At 29.0% G+C, this 24,810-nt stretch overlaps 1 protein-coding gene across 3 annotated transcripts in view; it reads right to left on the bottom strand.

The window, feature by feature from the left end:
• LOC123299310 (protein goliath-like) overlaps nucleotides 1–24,810 on the bottom strand; it is a 69,855-nt gene that overhangs the window by 15,091 nt on the left and 29,954 nt on the right. For all 3 annotated transcript variants that reach the window (XM_044881671.1, XM_044881672.1, XR_006535311.1), the window contains exon 4: nucleotides 2,436–2,507. In XM_044881671.1, the coding sequence (XP_044737606.1) occupies nucleotides 2,436–2,507 (72 nt within the window). The remainder of the gene's footprint in view (nucleotides 1–2,435; nucleotides 2,508–24,810) is intronic.

Here is a 24,810-nt window from a genome sequence, read left to right as displayed (position 1 = left end):
TTTATTTATGAAAAAAAAATTATTATTCATAAAAAATTTTGCATAGCTTAGAACGAAAAAGGAAATAATCAGATATCAATTTTTTGAATTCGTATACGAGGTTTCGAATCGATTATAAAGTAGCTGGAAAATACCCACATCCGTTAAAATTTGATACTCTTCGTACAATTTCTTAAAGAGTCATCGCGCGACAATAATTTCTGTTTAAATGCAACATCATAAAACTCTTTTCGATTTACGAGGTGAACTCAATTATTTCTCTATCAAAAAATAAAATTAAAAAAAAAAAATTGGTGGTAATAATTAAATTTGTTGTAAATAAAAATCAAAATATTTTTAAATAGTCCATTTTATGTAAAATAAAACAAGCATTGAGATAGCACACACAGGGATGCGATATTTAAGTTATTTTATAATTACTCTATTAAGTATGTAATTATTCCCGTTTTACCCTATATTTATATACCGTGTACTAACTAACACGAACCTATAAACATTTTGTTTTGATAAAATAAATAAAATTTATTACTATCATAAAAATACAAAATATTTGCAATTAACTTAACAATATACATGCATACAGGTGGACAATAAATATTATTAAATCTTGGGTATTCATTATTAAAATATTAACCCGTCAGTAAGTACTCGCGTCAATCGTTCAGTAACCTTTAGTTGCTTGCTGAGAGATTTCCTCACGCGTTTTGCACCTGCGACAAACATTTCGAGCGTTAAATATTCTTCAACTTTGTAAATCATAACGTCTACAAAATTTTATATAAATTTAATTTTTAATGCAATATCCAGTTAACAATAGTATGATTACATGATTATTGAATGATGTTTGAGACGGAAAATATTAGAGCAGGGTAATAACCTAAATAATTAAATTCATTTTAACTAATTTCACCATATTTCTATCACAAATTTTTTGTAATTTACTTAGTAGGAGTACGACTTATATTAAACTAACGAAATATACGAATAGGATTGAAAATTTCCGAAGTTAATATTTTTTTGCTGCGTATTGAGAGATATTCTCTCAATTTCTGAAGGACTTGAACAAAAAATATTTTTAAAACTGTAGATAGGTTGAAAAAATCTTGCGATTAAATGCAATAATAACACAATTGTAAGTCGCATTTCCTCCGAAAGCTACCAATTTTCGAAAAAATTCTTGGATAAAAAATGTTAGTTTTTTTATGAGTATCAACTTCCTTATTTAAAGTTTTATTCTATCTCTTACCTTTTATGGCCTAAATTGACTATTATCAAGCTCTGCAACTTTTCTTAAAGTTATTTTATGATTGGTTAACTACAAAACTAACTATTAACCATTATAGGTTAAAATGTTCCACTCTGTATAAGTGCATGTAGCAAATCTTTAAAAGCAATAGAAAGGGTGGTATGAACCTGGGATCTAGGCTATTCACCAGCGCCATCTTCTATTTATAAGAATTGGTAAGTCTATGGACATTAAATGTACAATAATATTTTTCGTATAACAGTAATACAATTTTATTTGTATACAATAATAGTATTTTTATTGTTGTATACATTAAAATAATTAATTATGCAATTTACAAAGTGTAATTAATGTTTATATTATTATTATTATCATTATTATTATGTATTTGCATTTATAGAAGAAAGAAGGCAGTAGAAGTGTATTCTAATTCTATGAAATAAAAAAATAAAAAAGAATTAATGAAGATATTTATATGAAACAAATGACATTTAAATATCAGTTAATTAACATTTATTATTATAATTTCATTATTTATTAATTATTACGATCACAAAAAGATATATTCATAAATTTTATTTTTTAATTGTCTCTTAATTAAAATTGGGCAATTTAGTTTTTGCTTAAGATTGAGATGAAGTAATTCTTTCTATTAAAACATTTTGAAGTGAAGAGTCTGTACGTATTAGTTAGATATTATGTAGGTTTTAGAGCACTGGAAAGCAAGCATTCTAAACGCTTAGGCCTAGAAATGTTTATGCAGTTTACCAATAAAAAAAAGTGAAAACAAACAATTGACTGATTAATTATTGAAATACCATGTATAAACAGTGTTGATTAATCTGTCACATTACACATACATACATGTAACACATATATAACTGATATTCCCATATAATACATACTATACAATTTGCTGATGTTTTACCGTACCTCTACCGTTTAAGATCTAAATTGGCTATAAAGTAACCTGAAGAACTAGCTCCAATCAGATGTCAGAACATAATGTCTCCCATCAAGTTTTGCAAATTTTGTTTAAGTTATTTTTTGATTTGTTAACTACAAAACGAGATATTCGAGATGCGTAGATTAAAATGACTCACCTTGTATATAGATATAAGAACGTTTTTATAAAAACACACTCAACGAGTTCGCAAAAGGAATTTAAATACAAATTAAAATAACTCACCTTATCATTTGGTTTGATATTTTTGGTAGGAATTTTTGAAAGCGCTTTCTTGGCTGCATTGCAAAGTTGTCTCTGAAACAATTAAAAAATATTTGTGTTTAAATAACTTAACTACATTTTTCCGCAATTTTATTATGTAATGTTACTTGAATAAACATACGCAATTAAATAACAGGTAATGAAAGCTGAAGGCAGAAGAATTGTCAAGCCAGCCTTGAGAAGCTCATACTCGTGTTGAGGGCGTCAACATTTGTGATGTTAATTGCGAATGATATAGAAAATAATAGGATGTCTATGTTATTTTTTATATCAAAGCATAACTAAATATTTAAGATTGAGCAATGTGCGCCGCCAGCATTACATTCAGGGGGGTGCACCGCATCTTTATTCGGGTCGCATAGTGGAGTATTTATACCAAATTTCCGGACCAAAGTCAAAAAACTCCACTATTTTGTTTTGCATTGAAAGTTATTCAATGCAAATATCATTAAATATTTGTGATTCATATTGGCTACTAAAAAAGGTGACTTTTTTCATTAAATTTACGAAACTCAAAGCTTTTTGTTTATGTGCCCTGATACACACAGTATTGTTGATGTTCTTATAACACGTAAATATCTTTTGAATCAACGATTTAGATACTTACGCACAAAAAGAACTTACGCACTTTGCTACCATGCAATTTTAACGAGAGTAATTTTTTGTCTTTCAAAAGATGAAAATTAAAATAAAAATACTTGAAAAATAATATTTTTTCTTATGTACGCATAAAATTACGTGTGTAGTCGAATGACGTTTCTAATAAAAAATTTACAATTTGAAGAAAAAAAAAACAAAACTAATTAACAATGAATGCGCATAATAATAGGGAAAAAAGTGGAAATTTCCACCGAAAGAAATCTGTAGAACAATTTTTTTTTTCAATTTTATACATATACAAATTGTCACGTACCAATTTCATTGAAAATCGTAGTAATAATATATAATTTTATATTGAAAGAAAAACCATGAAAACCTTAATAATTTAGATAATTAAGAAAATAAATAAAAATTTGATTTCATGCAATCGAAATGTGTGTGTGGAATTGGAAAGGCTATACTACTTCGAAAAATAAGCGGAATAAGTGTTTATTCGTGAAGATATCTTGAGATACCTCCAAGTTTAACAAATTCTAAAATTTCTACACTAAAGGTAGTTAGAGTTTCTATACTAGTTTGGTTTTTACTGGCTTTGACTTCCTTGTAAAGGAGAGACTTTGAAAGGTTCCCATCTTTGAGTTTTGAGGCAACATGTTTTCGATTGATAATCGATTCGACAGCAGACAGTTACCATTAGGATATTTTCTTTGGCCATGCAAAGTATTATAGCTTAGAGGTACTTTCGCATCTGTTGCGATAAATGTATGAAAATTGGACATCAAGATTGTGCTATCTATGCGCCAGTCACTTGATCAAAACCATATTCAAACATTAATGGCATAAAATTATCTTTCTATTGGCGTCAGTTTAATTGATGTTAAAAATATTTCTCTTTTTTTTGAGCATTTGAGTTTTCATTTTGAGCATTCCTGAATCTATATTTACTAGTTACGGTTTTTACGTGCGTACCTACGAACGTATCTCGCATATCTCACGAAACCGTTTGTCGTAGCATGTTGAAATAGAAAATTTTAGATTTTAACAGAAATATTCCTTTTGGATATTCCTGAAAGGTCATTTTTCCTTATTTTTCATGAAATTGCAAGCAACAAAGTGTTCAGTATACATCGAGTGTGCAAATTGTACTAATCGCACTCAAATTATCATTTGAGTTTGATTTCCAATTGGAGGGAATTTTTTACAAGAGGAAGAATTTTGCAAAAATTTACAAATAATTATCTTATAGTTTATTTTAAAAATCTCAATAATGATTCTGGAAACTATTCGAAAGAATTACCAGAGGTAGTATTTCAAAAATTGAAAAATATTCCGAAAACAACTTTCTTCAATTTGAATTAATTTCTGTATATATATATCGATTGATTAGATTGTAAATATAAAAACAGGATTTGTAAAATAAATAAAAAATGAACACAATGTCCTTCTTTTCTATAATTTCTAAAGTATGTCATTGCAAGGCCGTCGCGCATTGTAAAGGCAACAGCGTATGTACCAGGGTTGGGTCGCTACTATTATTATGTACTTATAAAAACATAATATCATCACTACATGCTATGTAGTCACTATTGTGATAAATAGCTCACAGTTATCCAGATCATTAATTTAACCAGAACGTAATGAACGATTAAACAAAACAAAAAAATACAAATCCTATTTATAAATTTTGTTAAATTCTGTTTACACAAATCCGGTGTCTGGTCTAAAAAATGGATCGTGACTCCGATATAGTCGGAAAAGGGTATTATCGTTAGTCAAAAATAAATCATGAAATTTGAAAAAAATTAAAATTTATGTAAAAATGTTTAAATATTCTGATTTTGAGTTATAAAAGCACATTTTTCTTTTAAAATATTAAAATTAAAAATCGTAATTTTTAAACTGTATATCACGTGACCTAAAACGCGGTTAAACCCTGCTGTGATGCCATAGCGGTATGAGTCATAGACCATCAATTAGTTCAGTGTAGACAGCTGGGTATAATATATACATAGATGATCAGTATTTATATCACTACATATTATAAAACAAAGTCGCTCTTTCTGTCCCTATGTCCCTATGTCCCTTTGTACGCTTAAATCTTTGAAACTTCGCAACGGATTTTGATGCGGTTTTTTTAATAGATAGAGTGATTCAAGAGGAAGGTTTTTATGTATAATACATCCATATTATAGTAGAGTAAGGGGTTGAAATAGGGGTTGAAAGGGATATGCTTCAAAAACTAAAAAAGTTGTGCATCGATTAAGCTCAAATATTGACACGATATACAACCAGCTTCAAAGATCTATTGTTTTTATCTACTTTTAACCTTCGGAGGGTAGAAAGGTGTAGCAAGAAAGTGGGAAGGAATTATCGAATATTTACAAATATACCTAAGTGGGGTATCAAATAAAAGAGCATGACGTGTACATTACAAAACTGTTATCCCACGCAAGGAAATGTGGAGGGAGGGGTGCAAGTGGGGATGTTGCCCAGCAAAGCGGGTAGTTCACAGCTAGTTTATTATAATCAGATGTCAATGAATATATCTGTCATACTTATTTGTGTTATTTCGTATAGTGATACCCATATTACGTCATCAAATTGGATTCCCGCGTTTTTGACAGTTTAAAAAAGGTTTAAAATTTAATTTAAGTTTTTGGCAAGAAAGCGTGTGTATTTTTCCGAAATAAATTTTTGGTGGCTTTTTATTAGCAAAATCAACATTTTGAAGTACTTTTTCAAAAATAGCGGATACCCTATTCTAACCTCTTTTGAAAATTTCCATTTTTTTATTTTAATTTGAAGTTAAATGGATTAAATGCTTGTTTTTTTTTTTTTTTGTTTTGCAAGAAATTGGGTGCATAATTTATCGTCCAATATCCGGTATGAAGAGGGATTTGTCCCTATCTTAAAAATAATAAAATATTTGGATTAATTGATATTTTTTAAGTGTACCGTTAAGATCCCAAATAAGCCGTGTAAAATCATATATCAGAAATATCATATCAGAAATCATATATATCTAAGATAATTATAGTCCAAATGATACAAAATTCAATTTTATTGATGATTTGATCCCATTTTTTTAGCTAGATTCTGGTCTATACGATTGTGAGGAAATAACTATTTATAATTGTTTTTATTTAATTTTATTACTTTATTATTGATTTCTGTTTTTGTAAATTTCAGTTGATTACCTTGAAGTCGCTGAGCTGTGTACGTAGATCTCATAGATAATTACACTCTATATTAATGATTTTTTTTTCTAGATTTGTTTATTTTTTTGCAATCAAAATTTTTATTTGTACAAAAAAATTTATCCTAAATTGATTTATATGCCAAAACAAATCAGTAACACAGCGAGAATCGTAATTTATTTTAGTTAAAAAAAATTTTTATTGATTAAACAGAAGGGTGCAATTTTAACAAAGTATTTAATAGTAGATTTCTTCTCAGGCTGTATAAGTGATTCCATTCTAACAGTGATTTTTTATGTCCTGTATTGTTTATTCTTACTGGTCATTAATTAACAATCTATTAATGACATTTTTGTGTTAATTAGATATTCACGAACATATTTCATTTGCTATTCAGAGACAATATATCACTTTAATGTCAGTACCGTGTCATGCCCACCCATTTCAAAAATTTACCCATAAATTGTTTATTTTTTTTGCCACATTCAATGATTCAGATTAATTATTTCACAAATAATGCTTATTATCAATTAATTTAGCCGAAAATGAACATTGAGAACACTCGTTCTGATTGATTCGATTTTAGTAGTTCTTTGATTCGATTTTACTCAGAATGAAAAAAATTTCTCATAATCTGTAGAAATCCAAATTTCTTGACTAGCAAAATCATGAAAATTAATTCGATAGGAATAGAGACGATAGGGAGTTAAATCAGGGTTCGAAAATATCCGATATATATCAAAATTTTGATATTTAAAAAAAAACTAAAATGTTTTAAAGGTTTTATTTACTTAGGCACTTCAAATCAGACAAGTGAAACCAAAACATAAAATATTCTTCTAGATCAGGCAAAATCAATTAAAAATAATAAAATTTTTATAAATAAAAATCAATTTTAAAAGAAAAAACAATTTTATAAATTGTTATCAGTTAATGGCCATACCTACACTTAGGCAACAGAACAATAAACATTACAAATAACAACTCTAGAGTATAATCAGTCTTTTAATTATCAAATCAGTCATCAGTCATTCGTAATAAACTGTTAATTATCAAATAAAAAAAAAAAATGTCGTTTCATAATTGTGCTTGGTTTGACTGCAAGGAAGATAAAGCTAGATCATCTTCCGATTCTGAATCTTACTTGAACTTACTCTTTAGTAACGAACTTTTTCTAACACGACACAATTTGAGCTTAGTATTAGTAGGTTTTAACTCTACTCCAATGCCATCAAAATTTGGGAAGTAGAAATACGGTAAAAAACGCCAAAAATTACTAAATAATATTAAATTTTTTAAAATCATTTTTGTATTGATATATATCATAAAAATTCACGTGATATATATCGGATATATATCATGATATATATCCATTGATATATATCCTCGAACTTTGTTAGACATAATGTTATCGTAATTGTAAGTATATTTTGATTAACTTTCTGTGTGGAGAATGTCTATTAATTTATATTACAATTCCATGAAAATAACACACCGTGTACTGTGTACATAGGTGTGCTGACTGAATGCATTTAAACAAGTTTATACAGTTTTTTTGCGATCAGGTAAACAAACAACGTTTGTTAAAGTCCCTGTAACTAATTGCAGTAATTAAGTTAGATGTTAATGAATTATATTTAGAAATATATATATAATTTAGTATCTTATGTCTGTGATTTTGTAATAAATGTCTATATTTAAAGTTCTATTTAATATTTCAAAACAAAACTTCTGAATCTATTTAATAATCCACCATTTTCTTTTGAAAGTTATCGTTGATTAATCACTAGATAGCAGGATCATTTTGTTATAGAGGTTGTGTACTACATACCTCCCTACTAAATTTTCGTAATCGATTACTTCTTTTTCATGGGAAATTGATTATGAAATGCAAATAAGAAGATAATTGGATAAAAATTATTGAAAGTCTCTGAAATTTGAAGCATTGGGGGTATTGAATGACGTAAAGTTGTTATGCAAAATAAAATTACCAAGACTCCTTGAAGGAAAACAACAACCCTCATTTTTTGGATAAGATAATTACATTTAAGAACAAGCCCTTACATAGTACGAATTATTATCGCCAGTTGGCAGGGTTTTATCTGATTTGAATTTGAATATTTTTATTAGCATTTAAAAATGGTAAATACAAGTATTGCCATCTGGTAATTTAAAATAGAACTACTGAAAACGAGTCTACTTTCTGTTTTAGCTATGATTAGGTTAGATTAGAGTGGCTGTTCTAGGGTGGGAACACACTTAGACCATAGGATCCGTTGTGATACCGAAAAAGGTTTGGCCCATCCGCGATGACTACTCCAAGAACCATTTGGAGTTGTTTAGAAACAGCAGGAGTGCTTTTACGTCAACGGACTTCTTGTCGGAGAAATATAAAAGAAAGGCTGGCTCAAGTGAGTCAGTCTATCTCTTCGTGACAAGAGCTGGGCAGTGACAGAGAAGATTAGACATCGTTACTTCTTCCTCCTCACTGTGACAGCTTCTGTAGAAGTCATGATATACTGTCAGGCTCAGGCGTTCAGCGCTTAGAAGTGATATAAGATCTCCGGAATTTTGCCGGACACAGGAGTCAATGGACGTCCGACAGTTCCATTTACGAACCGCAAGTTGCTCTTCAAAGAGGATACCTTAAAAAAGGCAAATTTTAGATGAGGGAAGAACGTGCTTGTGGTACTGTGGCCAACGTTTGTACTCATACCATTTCTGTCTTGTAGTACCACAAGTACGTTCCCTCTCCCACCTAAGATTGTCCTATTTTAAGGTATCCTCTTTGAGGAGCAACTTGCAGTTTGCAAATGGAACTCCCGGACGTCTATTGATGCTTGTGCCTGGCATCATTATGCCATTTCTAGCAAGCTTGTTGGCTTTACAATTTTCCGGTATGTTCCTGTGTACAGGTACCCATACCAGGTTTACATTCATCTGCTCCGCCAGGACATTCTGATTTAATTATAGTACGAATTATTACCCATTTACCAATAACGGACATATTCCCAAATAGTAGTGACCTTTCAAGAATGATAAATGATACTTATTTATTCAATCTTATCAAAATTCATCAAATATATTTTAAATTAAATCAATATTAACTTGTACATAAATACTGAAGACTTTAATTTATTAGTATGTATATATAATTTATACAGATAGTAATCTGCATATTACAAAATGAAGAAGACAAACTAAGGTAAGGTAAATAAGTACAAATAAGTACAAATGACATGAAATGACATAAAATCATTAGAAAATAAAACAATACAATTATGCATTAAAGTAATGATGCAACCCAACATACACGAACGAGTAAATACAAATATAAATGGGTTGTTGATTCAATGATGATGATGATGAAGAACAAAAACAAATAACAATATATGACAACTTAAAGAAAATTAGCAAGCATGTAATGAATGTTTATTTGTTATTTAGCTTGTTGTTAGCTGAGCTGAGCTGCTGTCTCTGTCTCTGTTGTTTAGTTTTTAGTTTGAATCTAGGACAATGTCAGATTATTTTCTATGTACCTATTTATTATTTATTGTAAGTTGATAATAATATTATTATCAACATGTCAATTAATTTTCATTATTTATTGTATGCGTCGTTGCGATCGTTGTTTGTTTTATATTATGCAAAAGTGAAGGGAGCATTCAGTTGTAAAGGATACGTAGAAGAAAAAGAAGCGGGGCCCACTATGTGGTCTGTTACAACACTTAAATCATAACACAAGACTCTGAAACATCGTATGTGGGTTGATTTGGCTAGTCTGAAACAATAGACGGCTATTGTGGCACAAAATTCAATTAAATGTCGCATGCACTTTGTCGTACATGAGTGCGGCATGCGGCTAAAGCGATTCATTCAGACAACTGGCATTACATTGGTACATCATGGCACTACAAAAAATCGCGGCAGCTGCTTATTTGGAAATCGCCTTGAAGATAAGGAAAAGGAAAACGCGACGATATTGGAGAAGAGAGCTATATGTCGATGATCAAGAGATTTAGTATAATTTGTACAAGTTGGTTTCTCACGATGATGCTTTGTAAAGAAGCTTTACAGTACTTATTACTTGAAAAAATCTCAATATGATAAAAAGTTTCGGGGAGCAATAACACCTCGCATGATATTGTTAGTGACATTGAGATATTGGGCTATACATCGCTTATGTATCTGTGATACATTGCTTATGTATCGCTTATGTCACTGTTCGACACGTGGAGTGACGCAAGATGACGCAATCGGTAGGTAACCACAGTCAACTAGTAGCATGCGGCAAGGAGGCGTATTTTTTTTTTTTTGGCTATGAGTTCCTTCTATTGGAAGGCTGTGTGTAGGACTCGTCAATGCGCATGCTACATGTTCCCTAAGTGAAATTGCGCCTTAAGAAGCATACCAGCAATATTTAATAATATGACAAAATGAGTTAATAATGATAGAGTGGCGAGCAATGTGACAAGAAACATAGCGTTTACACCTATACTTAACAGGATCGTAACGTAGCGAATTTACAGCATTAATTGATTAATGACCGTTCAATATCTTCACTAATAAAGCAGACCACTACTAATTAAATTTTAAATAAATTTTATTGGTTAAAATAGAGATAGATTCCTTAAGAAACGGTATTAATTAAAATTGTCAAATCGAGATACGAGAATTCTACAACACTACAAAATAAATTTTAAAAAAGTAGTATTCAAAAAACTTTTATGATCCGATTTACGTGAAAGTTTTTCGATTTTATTTGACATAATATCGAATTTGAGCATATACACATTCAATTAAAACTCTTATCTCCATGTTTTTCTTTGTATTATTGTCACTCAAAAAGTAAATACAACGAACGAACGAACGTATGTATACTCTTGTGTGAAAATTGAGTATGAAAAACTCATCCACCTGGTGAAATGTGTGTGTGTGGTGTAAAAACTGTGAAAATGAAGTACAAGTTTTAAACATTGTTTTCAAAAAGTTTATCATCATCACATATTGTTAGTTGTTACCTACCAGTTGTTATTTAAGTACAGATAAAAAGAGGGAAAAGCAGCTTTTCAGGGTAAACAATGGAAAATCATCACTATGGGTATTTAGTTACTTCTGTTGTTTATACACAGACATGTACCAGTCTAGGTTCGGGGTACACTTTGGTAACTAATTTGAGAAAAAACAGAGAGGCGGTTGATTAATTAAATTCTATACTTCAAGGGTTCGAGCAGACCGTCACCAACTTAGCAACGAGTAACATATACTATTTATAAAAGTAATTATTCGATTAGCTAATTCATACTGACGATGACAACATAATAGTCAAAATACGTATTTATATAATACAAAATTGTGAAAACAAACAATTGACTGCGTTTATTGTTCAAATATCCTGTATACTAAGTGTTGAATGTCAGTGTTGCATTATTTTTTTTATAAATTAAAAGATTTTAAAAAACCGACACAATTATGGCGGCTTTTCAGCCTCCAATAATTTGGTTTTTTCAAAATTTTCGAATGTATTTTCTAGAATTTTTGTTCTTTTTTCGAGAATATTTCAAAAGGCAAGTAGTTGAAGCTACCAGTAAATTTTCAATTCCCTATCTTTTATAGTTATGGAGAAAATGAACTCAAAATTTATGTCCTAATAAAATGTTTCAAACTTTAATTGTTTTATAAGACCCAATATGGGATCGGACAAAATTTTTTTGAAAAAATTAGGTGAAGAATTTTCACTTTACGAATAGAAGAGTGAACGTTTAAAATTCCTAATTAAATAAAGAGGAAGATATCCACTAGTGACGTTATACGAGGGTATCGTCATATAGAGATTAATATATAAAACTCTGTTTTGCTAAAAGGAGATGGGAAACTTTTGAATACAATCTTTGATTGCTTACGACTTCTTCGGTTTTTAATCAATTTTAATTTCACTTTCAAATTTTGTCATGATATCAAGTGTAGTTTTATATTTGTATGGGTAATATGGCCAATTCCACATCAGGATTATCCTCTATTAATAAAAAAAAATAAAAGCTTGAGGCGCTCTGAACCATTGATATTTTTAGTGACTCATAGAAATAATTATTTTCTACTTTTTAGTACAATAAAAGTTTTTTTCTTTAAAAAGTATTTTTTATTTAATTATATTAATTTTTTTATTGAAAATTTAACAATTTTAATTTGTTTTCCCAGTAAGGCAAGTATCAGCTATGAAAATTTTGGGAGTGGAAAACTTGGTCTTGATCTTGACAAATTTGTGCCCTCATTAAAATTGTAACCTGACTCTAGACTGAATACAATGACTTTATGTGTCTTTTAAATAAAAGAAAATGATAAAGAATATATGGCAAGCTTTGTGTTGCTGGGTACAGAATGCATTACATTATTACACATTGTGAGGAAAAGTTTTTCCACTCACATACATATATAAGATAATAGGGGGAAAATTCTCTTGTAATAGTCATTGTGTTCAAAAGAAAATAAACTTTTATATAAATATAACTTAGTTTAATTAACTTTAATTCAAAGTTAATAACATAGCTTAATAAATTTACTTTGATTAAATTATTACTCTCTATAAAAAAAAAAATAATATAATAAAATTTACTTCTAAATATTTTTGTACTCCTATTTTGCTTCGAAATATTCGGTGTAAGGAAATTTTATATAAAATTCATTTTAAAACATAAAATGACAGTGATAAGTTAATTAAACGAATTTTATAAATGGCTATTAAGTTAATAAAGGCAGAATCATAAATTTTATTAAAATAAAATTTTATTAAATGATAAATTCAAATTTTCAATAATGGTTATTTTTATTGAATTTTAGTTATGAAAATTTATAGACAGATTGATACATCATTTGATTAAATATTTGAAAACCACGATCCTTTTATACGTCTTTTGTGAAAAACTCATATCGATTTTCTGTACGGTTTATGAGAAATTAACTATCATAGTGTTTTTAAAAAAAAAATTTGGAAAACGGTTGACCCTGCAGGTCATCCCTGTAACTTCCCGCTAAGTATTGAATCATAACGTGTAAAAAATTGTATCTATTCTGATGTTATATCCACTCGCATTTTATTGTAATTAGATGTGATCTTAGACTAAAATCTAAAATTTTTTAAATTTTCAAATCGCGATAACTTTAGAATGAATAAACCGATTTTCACGCGGACATGACATTCGACGCAGTTTTTGAAGCTTCATGAAGAATCTTTAAGTTTCAATTGATAGAACAAAAAATTTTGAGGTTATTCCGAAAAAACGCTTTTTTGGGTTTTCTTTTGTCAACGATAACTCACGAACGAATCAACCGATTTTGACCGGTGGTGATCGACGTGGTTTTTTGATGTTGAGAGCTGATTAGTTTTTGGAATTGATCGATACAGCCGTTTAAAAGTTATTCAAAAAAAACCACTTTGAAAATTTTTTTTTGCAGTTTTTTTGAGATTTCTCGAAATCTATCGGTTCGAATCGGTCCAAATAGTTTCCTCAAAATCTAAGTTTGGTCAAGCCCTTTCGAATGGCACCAACTGCGATCAAATCGGACAAGCCGTTCTAAAGTTATGAGAGGTTTACATACACACACACACACACACACACACACACACACACACACACACTCATACATACATACAGCCATACAGACACCCTTGCGAAAGTAGTCAGGGAAGCTTCCTGACACCTTAAAACGTCGAGATCTGATGAAAACTCGATTTTGGCAAAACGGGGTGAAAACAATAACTTCCCTATATTCTTAGCGGGAAGTTAAAAAGTTTTTTTATTTTTATGCACAGTTCTTAATTTTGGTATGATCTTAAAGCTTAAAACTTGAGGAATATTATTGATAAAATTTTTTTATGCGAATAGTGACATTTTTAAAAGCATTTAGTGACTAAAAAACCAAAATTATTCCGACTTCTTCATATAATTACCATGCAAAAAGGGCCGTTTTTAATATTTAACTATCGTAAATCGTACAGAGAATCGACTTGAAATTTATACAAAAGGCGTATAAATATTCATTAACTGACACACAAAATTTCAGTTTTTTGATAATACATTCGTTTTGGCATCGAAACTGTTCAACTTTTTTGGATTTTAACGACGTCATATTTCAAAATCAATTTTTTGAATATCTTGAGTAAATTCTATCTGATCAGAGTGAATCATCATTTTCTACATGATTCCGAAAAGACCGTGGGTCATTTCACGCGAAAAATTTCAGCATAGGCTTGTATGTAGTCTATTGGGCAATGAAAGAAAAAAACGAATGATGCTGACTTTATGCTAAAACATCCAATTCAACAAAGATTAATTAGTGGTTGGAGAGTTTGAATTTCAAAACTTTTCAGGTAAACATTTAAACACTAAAAATGTTTATAAAACTTTTTCTACTTTTCCTAATGAAATAACTGCATATTCAGTGATTCGACAGTTTAACACAACAAATATTTATAAAACATTTTCTACGTTTTCTAATGAAACAACTACATATATCTTTGTTTTCTTTTTAAAACTATTTAGTGTGAACCAAGCTTTACACAATTAGTAAAGTTATATAAATCTTATAAAAGAGTCAATTCTGTTCACATATAAAATCTAATTTTATATAAAAATAAAAAAAGAATTTTTAAACTAATTTAATATTATTACTACATGAGATCTTATTCATTGAAGAGAGAAAGTTTTGTTTGTAACTAACTTTTTTTTTTTTATCAAACTATCACTAGATGACTAATCCGAATATATTTACATATTTTAAGATTATTTTTGTTTGATCTTTTACTTCAAAATAAAAAGTTGGTATATACAGAGTCGAAAAACAAAAATATAAAAATGAAAGAAGATATGCGCTACTTGCAATACAGTTATTTGAATGGAAAATTTAAGGTATTTCGAGGTTTTCGAGCTGTTTGCAGTTCCTATGCTAAAACTATGGTAAAACCCACTTTCCGGCAGACTTTAAAGAATTTTTTTTCACAGGCTAAGAAAAAGGCTACTATTCTTAGCCTATGAAATTCTTAAGTTCCCAATATTGACAATTTACGTCAAAATTAATATCTCGAAAACAAAACGACGTGGTTATATTTCTTAAATTTTCTTTTTTAAAAACATTCTTTTCGACTCTCCTACTTTTTTTTCAATTCTGTCGAGGTAATGTTTTAACCCTCGAAATCGTGAGCTCTGCAGCTGATTATCTCGCGATCTAAACAGCTAACATTAATGGAAACAGGCCAAATCTATCGACAGGTGGTTTCATGCTGGAAATACCTTTAATATAAATTTGATTTTCGTAACTGTAGCTAGCCATTTAATGTGCATGAAAATTTAACACTTTCATATAGTTTGTCACATATCTGGCTGACATTTCATGGTCTCTAAGGATGTTTTAATTATTAATAAATGTATGTATGATCTTTATACCGGCTGTTCCAGGAAAAATATTCCTTGGTTTCAAATGTTTTATTTTTTGGGCTAATAATACATGAGAGCAAGTTGACTAGCTGCAAAGAGAAAGAGGCACAAATATGCATCGACACAGACAATTTTGGGCTTTAGACGGAATGTAGTTATTTTTATTGGGTATTGGGAAGTGAAAAGCTACCACCATATTTCTGATGATTTACCCTGACGGGACGATGTTGGTAAGGTAAAAATTTACATTACCTCTTCGTTCATTTTACAAGGAATAAAGTGTGAAATAATTAGGTGAATATCTCAGGTTTATAGAGCATTTTAAGATGAAATTTGATAATACATCTTTCTTTGAAAATTTAAGTATTTTCGAATATGATTCTTTTCATATCAAAGTATCCTAATTCCTAATTTTTATTTTTATTTGTAAATGGAATAAATTATTCTAAAAATAAAAAGTTTTAAATTTCCTTATAAATAAGATTAATTTTATCTACTTTGTTTTTTGTTACAAACTGTCAATAAACACCAATTTTCCTCAATTCTGTCTATCACTTAAATGTTTTATGCGTATAACAGAACTATTTACAATTCCCAACAGTAATAAATTGGTAATCTAATGGGTTTTTATAGCAGACATCGCAAACATATACAGAATGATTCATAAATAAAATTACAGTGTTTGTATAGATCATATCAATAAACAATTTTCACGAGATAAGTTTGTGAGAAATACTCAACATGGGACATAGTTAAACTATAAGGTTGTTGAATTTACAAACAAAAACAAGCAAAAATTGAATCTTGTCTTATTGGATAAATTATATTTTGGAAATAACAAACATGTGGTCACTTTATGCGTTGTTGTTTGGGAAATTGAATGTTTGTCAAGCAAGTGGCTACTAGTTGTGTTGTTGGAATGTATATATTTTGGGAAATACGTCTATACTTGCATAGCATATGTCCTTAAGAAAAACTCAAGCCTTTTAGGTAAAATAAGTTAGTTGATATTTGTGAGTCTATATTGGTTAGTCGATATTGTAAGTTGAAAGATATTAGTTAAGTGTGTATACTCTACGTAAAGACGTTACTCTCGAATGCAATCTTTTTAAATAAATATATGCGTTATATTTAAATTGAAATCAATGTGTTTTATTTAATTAATTAAAATCACAATTACCTATCCATAACTTCCTACAAAGGTCCGTTATATTATTCCTAAATGACGGCTCCTATATATTTCAAATGTCAATTCCGCAATTACTGCCGGGCAAGTTAATAAAATAATTTGATTTTTTAGATTTTTTATTTTGATAATATTTTGAACTCATACGCCATGGTCACGAAGTGTGCACTCAAAAAAAGGTTTTTGTCCCAATTGGGATACTGAATTACTAATTTGTATGAGTAAGCAATTAATAACATATCATATCAGAATATATTTTTAACTGGGATGGTTTTAGATGAATCATTCAGTACAAATCATAGTTAAAACTGTGATATTATAATTGAACAAAATTGTTGAAGTATATAATGATGGTATTCACATATGAATATCATCATCCTACCTACTCTACGCTATCTTTGTGTACCCCTTGGATACACAAAGACTCATCCTATAAATAATTATTCTCAAATCAACTATTATATAATAAATATATGGCGAATATACACTAATTTCATTAACTATCATAAATATATCTATATCTATGTGCTATAATAGTTAAATTTGTAACGTAGGAGCCACGTAAACCAAGCGAATTCTCTCTCAAAAATGAAATTTCTCATAATCTTATATGTTAAAACGAGCAATTCTTTGCCAATCGCCGTATAAAGTCGATTTTTGAATTTATTGGATCAAAATTACCTTATAAACTGAGTTTCAACAAATTCCGAAACAAATAACTTTTTACGATTTTTTCGAATTTTTCTAAGGAGTACCCTTGAAAAAAATGCAAAAAATCGAAACAAATTTATCGTCTCCAATTTCGATAGAACTCTGTATATAAGGTAATTTTGACCCAAAAAATACAAAAATCGGTTTCATATAACGATTGGGCGAATATTTTTCGAGATAATGCCAGAAATCGATCCGAAATATCGTTTTTTTCGAAAATAACTCTGCCAATCGCCAAATAAACTCGATTTTTGAATTTTTTGGATCAAAATTACCTTATAAACTGAGTTTCATCAAATTTCGAAACAAATATTTTTTTCCGATTTTTTCTAAGGGGTACCTCTTGAAAAAAATGCAAAAAATTGAAACAAATTTATCGTCTGAAATTTTGATCAATTATATTTAAATATTTAAAGAGTCAAAGAGGAAATAAGTATTTGACTGTTGAACAAATTTAAGTGTATTTTCTTGAACCAAGGAAACATTGTTTTTCTATCATTTTAAGAACATATTTATTTGGAACTAATACTTTTTTTTCGTACTAAGTGCAAAACCAATAACTCATTCCCCTGTAAGATGGAATTCACAAATAGGAAAACTAAAACTCTACAAACTACTATAGGTATCAGAATAGACGAACGAATGAGAGAGCTGGAACTCTTATCAAAACTCATTTAGATAATTAGTGTTTTATGAACATTTTGGAACTTTGGGAATTAAAATGTTTATATTATGAATATATAACATTTTGTGTTGTTGTTGTTGAGCTTGAGATGCAATTTAGAAAACTGTGTAAACTTATATCAAAAAGCTTTCATATTCGTTCATATACGTATACTTATTATTATTATTATTATAATTATTATAAAACTGTATAATAATTATAAATTATTATTTGCTTGTACATAAAATTAATCCGTTACAGAAAAACTTTTGCAATATTCTACAAAAAAGACACCCACATTATTAAGGATGTATGTACGAGCATGAAGACAATTTTGAATAAAAAAGTTGATTTTTTTTAAATATGAAGTTGGACTAAGTTTAAATCAATTCTGAAAATTTAAGAGGGACTGACAGATTATTTTAGGATTGAAAAATACTAGGTTTTTCAATAAAAATTTATAAATACATTTCTTGATGAACATGGTTTCCAAAAATCACAAAAAAATTCCTCGGTCAAAGTTGGCTGAAAAAATGATGAATCATATAGGTATTATAGGTTATACTTTTCAATGGGATATTTCTATATCAAAAAATCTAGAGATTGTGATAAAAACTATCTAAAATATTTAGACAATCTTGTAGTTTAAAATAATACCATAAAAATATAAGGTTGTCGATGATATAAAAACAAAATATTAATTTAATTATGAGTTCATTGAAGATCCATCATTTGATGAACAGAAACGACTATAATTAGTGTATTGATGATTGAAAAAAGACATCTATATTATCAAATTTATAAGCTGCACTTGTACACAATATATTATATATTTTTGTAGTTGCGTGGTATAGTCTAGTTCACATGTACGATTTTTTCTAACTTTTTTGTATATTCTCCGAAAATTACGAAATAGGTGTCATTCGATTCGTAATTTTATGTAGAAAGTTTACTGAAAAATCCGAAATGGCGCTGAAAAAAATTGCAAAAGTTATAAACAATTAAGTGAAAAATAAAATAGGGGGCTCAGTTTTTTTTGAATAACTCAAAAAATATTGAAAATTTTCAAAATCTGAAAAAAGACACTGAAAAAAGAACAATTAAAAAATTTAAAAAAAATAATAATATTTCTTAATATTAATAATTAGTAGCTAAAAAAGATTGTTAATTAACAAACGCATTTTTAAGCAGCAAATAAATTTTTTTAAGAAAAATTTTTTTTATTTTAAATCATAATTTGTGTTAATGAGAACATATTCAAAAAAAAAAATTTTCGATTTACTAATAAACAAAGTATTTGTTTATAACAATTTTTTAAACAACAATTGTAAAAAATTTGAAAAAATTATTTTTATGTAGCTTTTAACTATAAAAAATTAAAACAATTAAAAAATTTTAAAAAAAATTTATTTTTCATTTGTTAATTTTCATCTGTTAATAACAAATTGAAAAATCAAAATTTTAAAATTTTAAAAACGGTAATTTATTTGTAAGCCTAATAAGAATAACTTCACGGAGGGAAAAAAATTCTGGGATTTTAATTTAATAATTATCGGAGATTTTATGTTAACATTCTGTATAGAAAAAATTGTTAGTTAACAATTACATAACTAATGGAAAAATTGGGAAAAAAATTTTTAAACCACGGATTATTGTTTATTCATGTATCTCAAAACTACATTAATTTTTTTATTTATTAATATTCATATTTTATATGTTTAAATAATTTTTTTTGTTAGTAGGTCTCAGAGACAGAACGCGCGCGAGAGCCAGACTTGCCGTATTTTGCGCTATTTTCAAGGCTCTGTAAAAATTATAAATATTAGAGATACAATTTCGGCAGTCGGAACTTTATTTTAGGAAATTTCTTCATCTTTTTGGATCTTTTTTCAGATTTTGAAAATTTTCAATATTTTTTGAGTTATTCAAAAAAAACTGAGCACCCTATTTTATTTTTCACTTAATTGTTTATAACTTTTGCAATTTTTTTCAGCGCCATTTCGGATTTTTCAGTAAACTTTCTACATAAAATTACGAATCGAATGACACCTATTTCGTAATTTTCGGAGAATATACAAAAAAGTTAGAAAAAATCGTACATGTGAACTAGACTAGTATTGTAAAGCTAAAATCTAAGGAAGCATATCATCATCCATCTACCGTTTTCCCATAATATCAATGTTAAAAATCCTACATTTGAAGTTTATTTAAATAATCGAGAAACTCCACCCCATCTCAAAAATTGATTAAGGCTTAGTCCAACTTCATATAAAAAAATCAAGCATTTTATTAAATTCTTAATTTTTTTCAATTACAAGTTTTATCAAAATTTTCTTTATCACAAAGACATGACAATTAGTTTTTTTCGTACCTTGTTAAATGTGTTTTTCCATTCAATCATATTGGTGGTGTCAGTGTAGACACATACATATTCTAGAAGTTTATCTATACCTACACGAATTATTTTAAAATATAATGCATACAATTAGTAACTTGGATTATAAATTTTAATTAAATTATGATTATTCATATGTAGTTAAAGACGCAGTGTGCCAGCCTGATTTTGTGATATTGAGCTGGCATCGTCATTAAAAAGTTGATTTAAGAATAGCTGGACTTTTTATTTTCTTATTGAAATGAGGTAGAGATGAAATACGTCTAGCATATGAGAAACCCAAAAAAAAACCTTTGAAAATTGCTGATTTTAAAACAATTTATAAAAATGATACATATATGATTCCACCAGGAATCATATTGAAAAAGATGTTCCTGTACATAAAAATAAGTTTAAGCACTATGGCGTCATTTTTGCGCGGTACAGGTGAGAATATTAACATCACAATTCTTGGCATCTCCCTCCTGCATCAGCAAATATGTACGGCGTTGCTGCGTTCTAACACAGCATTAGTATTCGAAGCAAATTACAGAAATGCTGTACAAAAATAAACACGTAGGGCTTGGGAAATTGACGGGAGATCAACTTAAAAGATTTATTTCTGTACGGCATTTATGTAATTCGCTTCGAATACCTACAGCAAGGGGTGTGACGTTCATATTCTCACCTTCACTCTCCTGTACCGCCCAAAAATGACGCCATGGTGCTTAAACTAACTTTTACATATAGGAGTATCTTTTTCAACATGATTCCTGGTGGGTCATTTCACCCAAAAATATCAGATTGGGTTTGTGGTCACAATTAATATTTAGAAAACAATATTTTCTCTCTTTCCAAAATATCGCGTTATTACTTCGATATAAATACGTTAACACTGCACTGTTATTCTAGTCAGATAAAAGTAGGTCGCAGATGCACGAAGTACTTCAGCTGTACCTGTTATCTCAATAACGAAAGAAATATCCGAAGTTAAAGCCAATAAGCTCTCGTAAACGTTGCCAGTTCTCGTACCATTGTTAGTTTGGCTTAAGCAAACACATCTAGGTATTTCATGAATAACTAATGAACTACTCTGTTCACGGTTAAGTTTATTTATCATTATGATCTCTCTAGGTAATAATTTTACCGTTCAAATTACAGTTGAAAAAAAAAAACATCGTAATTAGTATATAAATTCTATCACTTGTTGAAAAATATTGCATAGTTTATTTAAACCTGATTTTTTTACAAGTAAAAGTTGTATAACAATAATCTGCTGAAGACGTTTTTCTTAATAGCCTGAGGAATATCTCGTCGGAGTAACAACAAACTTTTTGAAAAGATTTAATTCCAAATGCAGCATAGACTCTAATGAACGCTTGCAATACACTACCAAAAAGAAGAAAACTTACGAAATTCAAAAAAGACATATTCATAAACGACAGCGCAGCTTTTACTTTTAAATAAATAAAAAGATGTTCATAAAATCACCTAATTAGTTCATTTCTAAATGTCCGCCCGTCTCTTCGTCCGTTTGTCTACAGGAAACACGATAACTCCAAAACGAAACGAAATAACGTGCTCAGGAAGGTTTTCAGACTTTCAGCTTTATGGGTTTTCAGGCTTGGAGAGACTGATCGACACACTTTCTACTTCACGCACAAAAAACTCGCGTCAAGCCTGAATGGAACACAGACCACGGCTTGCTTACAATAATTAGGAACAAAACGTGTGATCCTCCAGGAAAACATGTACGTTTCAGGATATCACTTGGCTTGACGATGTTTTGAGGCAACATCAATAGCCTGTGGGTATTAAGATGTCAAATTAACAACTTTTAAATCTAGATGCGTGCGCGGATTCTTTCGTTCTTTCCTGCAGAAAATAGTGTTTAAATAAGGGCATATATTGTATTTCAAATAAATCTTTACGCAATTGCACATTTTAAGTATTTTTTAATTGTAATAATATTAGCTTACTTTCGAACTGTTATACCGAAGTTTTATACGTTTTTATAACTTATCTATTATTATTAATAAAAACCAGTGTAAAAAATGCATAATAATGAGAACCGGTTTAAAAATATTTATTTAATTCTAAAAATAAAAGCTGTTGCTAGCTAAAATACTGACCGACTTAGTCACACAGCTATGCGAACTATAAAGGATTTTTCAAATCTACAAGTCAGATTATTTTCTAAAAGAGAACGGTAATCTCGTAGGTTAAAACTTAGACATTACCTGTTGTTTAGTAAGCGCTTGAGCTATATCCGATGTTCGGCGTCTTGCACCGGCCAAATTCCACCATGAATTTATAGATTTAAAAAAAGACGACATTGTTTCTTTTTTTTTGAGAAAGTATTTCACATGCTTACATTGTAAAAACTAACACTTGGCTTCAAATACTTCTAAACATATTACTTAACTCTTTGTACGAATATTTGCGACTACCTTTGAATCCAACTTTTTTAATATTAGATTCTTGTTGATTTGAGATAATTGTTTTCCGCATATAATTGTATTATAATAACATTCAACTTCAGACAATTATTTGTGTGACGTAATAGACTGTCTATTGTAGTTGCAATATTGAGGGAAGGACAAGGAAAATGAATTGTTTATGCATCGAAGAAACCTTTGAAATGTATAAACCAATTATTTTGCATAACGATTTGACTACTTACATTATAATAATATATTTACAGAATGTTTTAAAAAACCTGGCAACAATTTTCTTCAACGACAAGTTTCTGAGTATACGATTTTAGTCAATATTCCAGAAACTACACGTCCAATCGATCAAAAAAATCCAATGCATATTCTGGATTTATTCTAAACAATTTTCCTGATTTTTTGCAATTTTCTTGAAGGGTGAAAATTGAAAAATGACAAAAGAATTGTTTTGGAATTCGATAAAACTTGGTATAAAGACTAATTTTGACCTAAAAAATACAAAACTTGAATTCATTTGTCCTGTTCAAGAAATTTTTAATTCGGCTCAATTCTGGGTATGTATCGAAAAGTATTTATTTCATCGATAAAATGGGTTGGATTTTTATGTTTTTTGAGTCCTTGTTATTCCGAGTAATTTAGTTATACGCAACTTTCGTTGATATTTTGATTAAAAGACAAATTTTTTAGGTATCGATTGAAGAAATTTCTGCGAGACATGACTCGTATAGTTTTCTTTCTTAATTTTTCCGATTGCCTCTCTTTGTATTTGTGCTTAATTTTAATGTGTTACAGTTCTTGCTTAGTGTAAAACAACTTTAAAAACTTATATCAAATGTTTTTTTACAATAACATTTTGGTACATCTTGTAGTCTGTTAAAGCACAAAAGAAGCCTTTAAAAGCTTCCGAGTACATACTGCTAGTTCATACAGATATACAATTTTTTTATTAAATTGTCAAGATAATAAATTTTAATATAGTTTTCACATGTTTCACAAAATAAAAATAAATAGATATATTTATAAATTTTATTTTGTAGCCAGTATTGCCAGATCTTCCGTTAAAATGAGCCAGATCTCTCGTGTTTTTTAAAAGCTGTTTTTTTATTATTTCTCTCATCATATTGGTTTTACTGTAATGATGCTAAGCCTTTAACACCTTGGCGGATATTGTGAATTTAATCTTAAATATTGTTTTAAATTTTATGGCATTAATTATGCGTATTCGAAAAATTCGAAATTATGTAGAAATTACAGGTACACCGTAATTTTACCGAATCTACCTTTCTTTAAAGGTACTACATCAACAGTTTTTTGTTCGAAATGATCATGCAACACTGTTTGTAATAAAATAAAACAAATTAAAAAAAAGAAGATATATCTTTTAATACCATTATCTTGTTATCGTGTATCGATAACTATTATTAAACTGCTAATAAGATTAAAATAATATATAAACTGTGAACACTTGCTTAATTAATTACAATACTTCTCACAGATCTAGGGTCAATCGCAGAATTTGAACGGAATTTCAGAACTTCCTCAGAACAATCCGTCACGGGTAAGAGGCGCTAAATTAAGCGAATGAAGATATATGATTCAGTCGAGCTAGACGTTGCACAGAAAGCTCAGAGCTTCTCTGCCAAGATTGCTCTTAAGATTGATGGATCCTAGATTTCGGACCCTAACACTCTACACCTGACACACTGCAGATGCAAATAAT

Source organism: Chrysoperla carnea, chromosome 4 (assembly GCF_905475395.1).
Source record: "Chrysoperla carnea chromosome 4, inChrCarn1.1, whole genome shotgun sequence".
Taxonomy (NCBI): Eukaryota; Metazoa; Arthropoda; class Insecta; order Neuroptera; family Chrysopidae; genus Chrysoperla; species Chrysoperla carnea.
The sequence above is the reverse complement of the archived record's forward strand: the minus strand, read 5'-3'. Positions and strand labels throughout refer to the sequence as shown.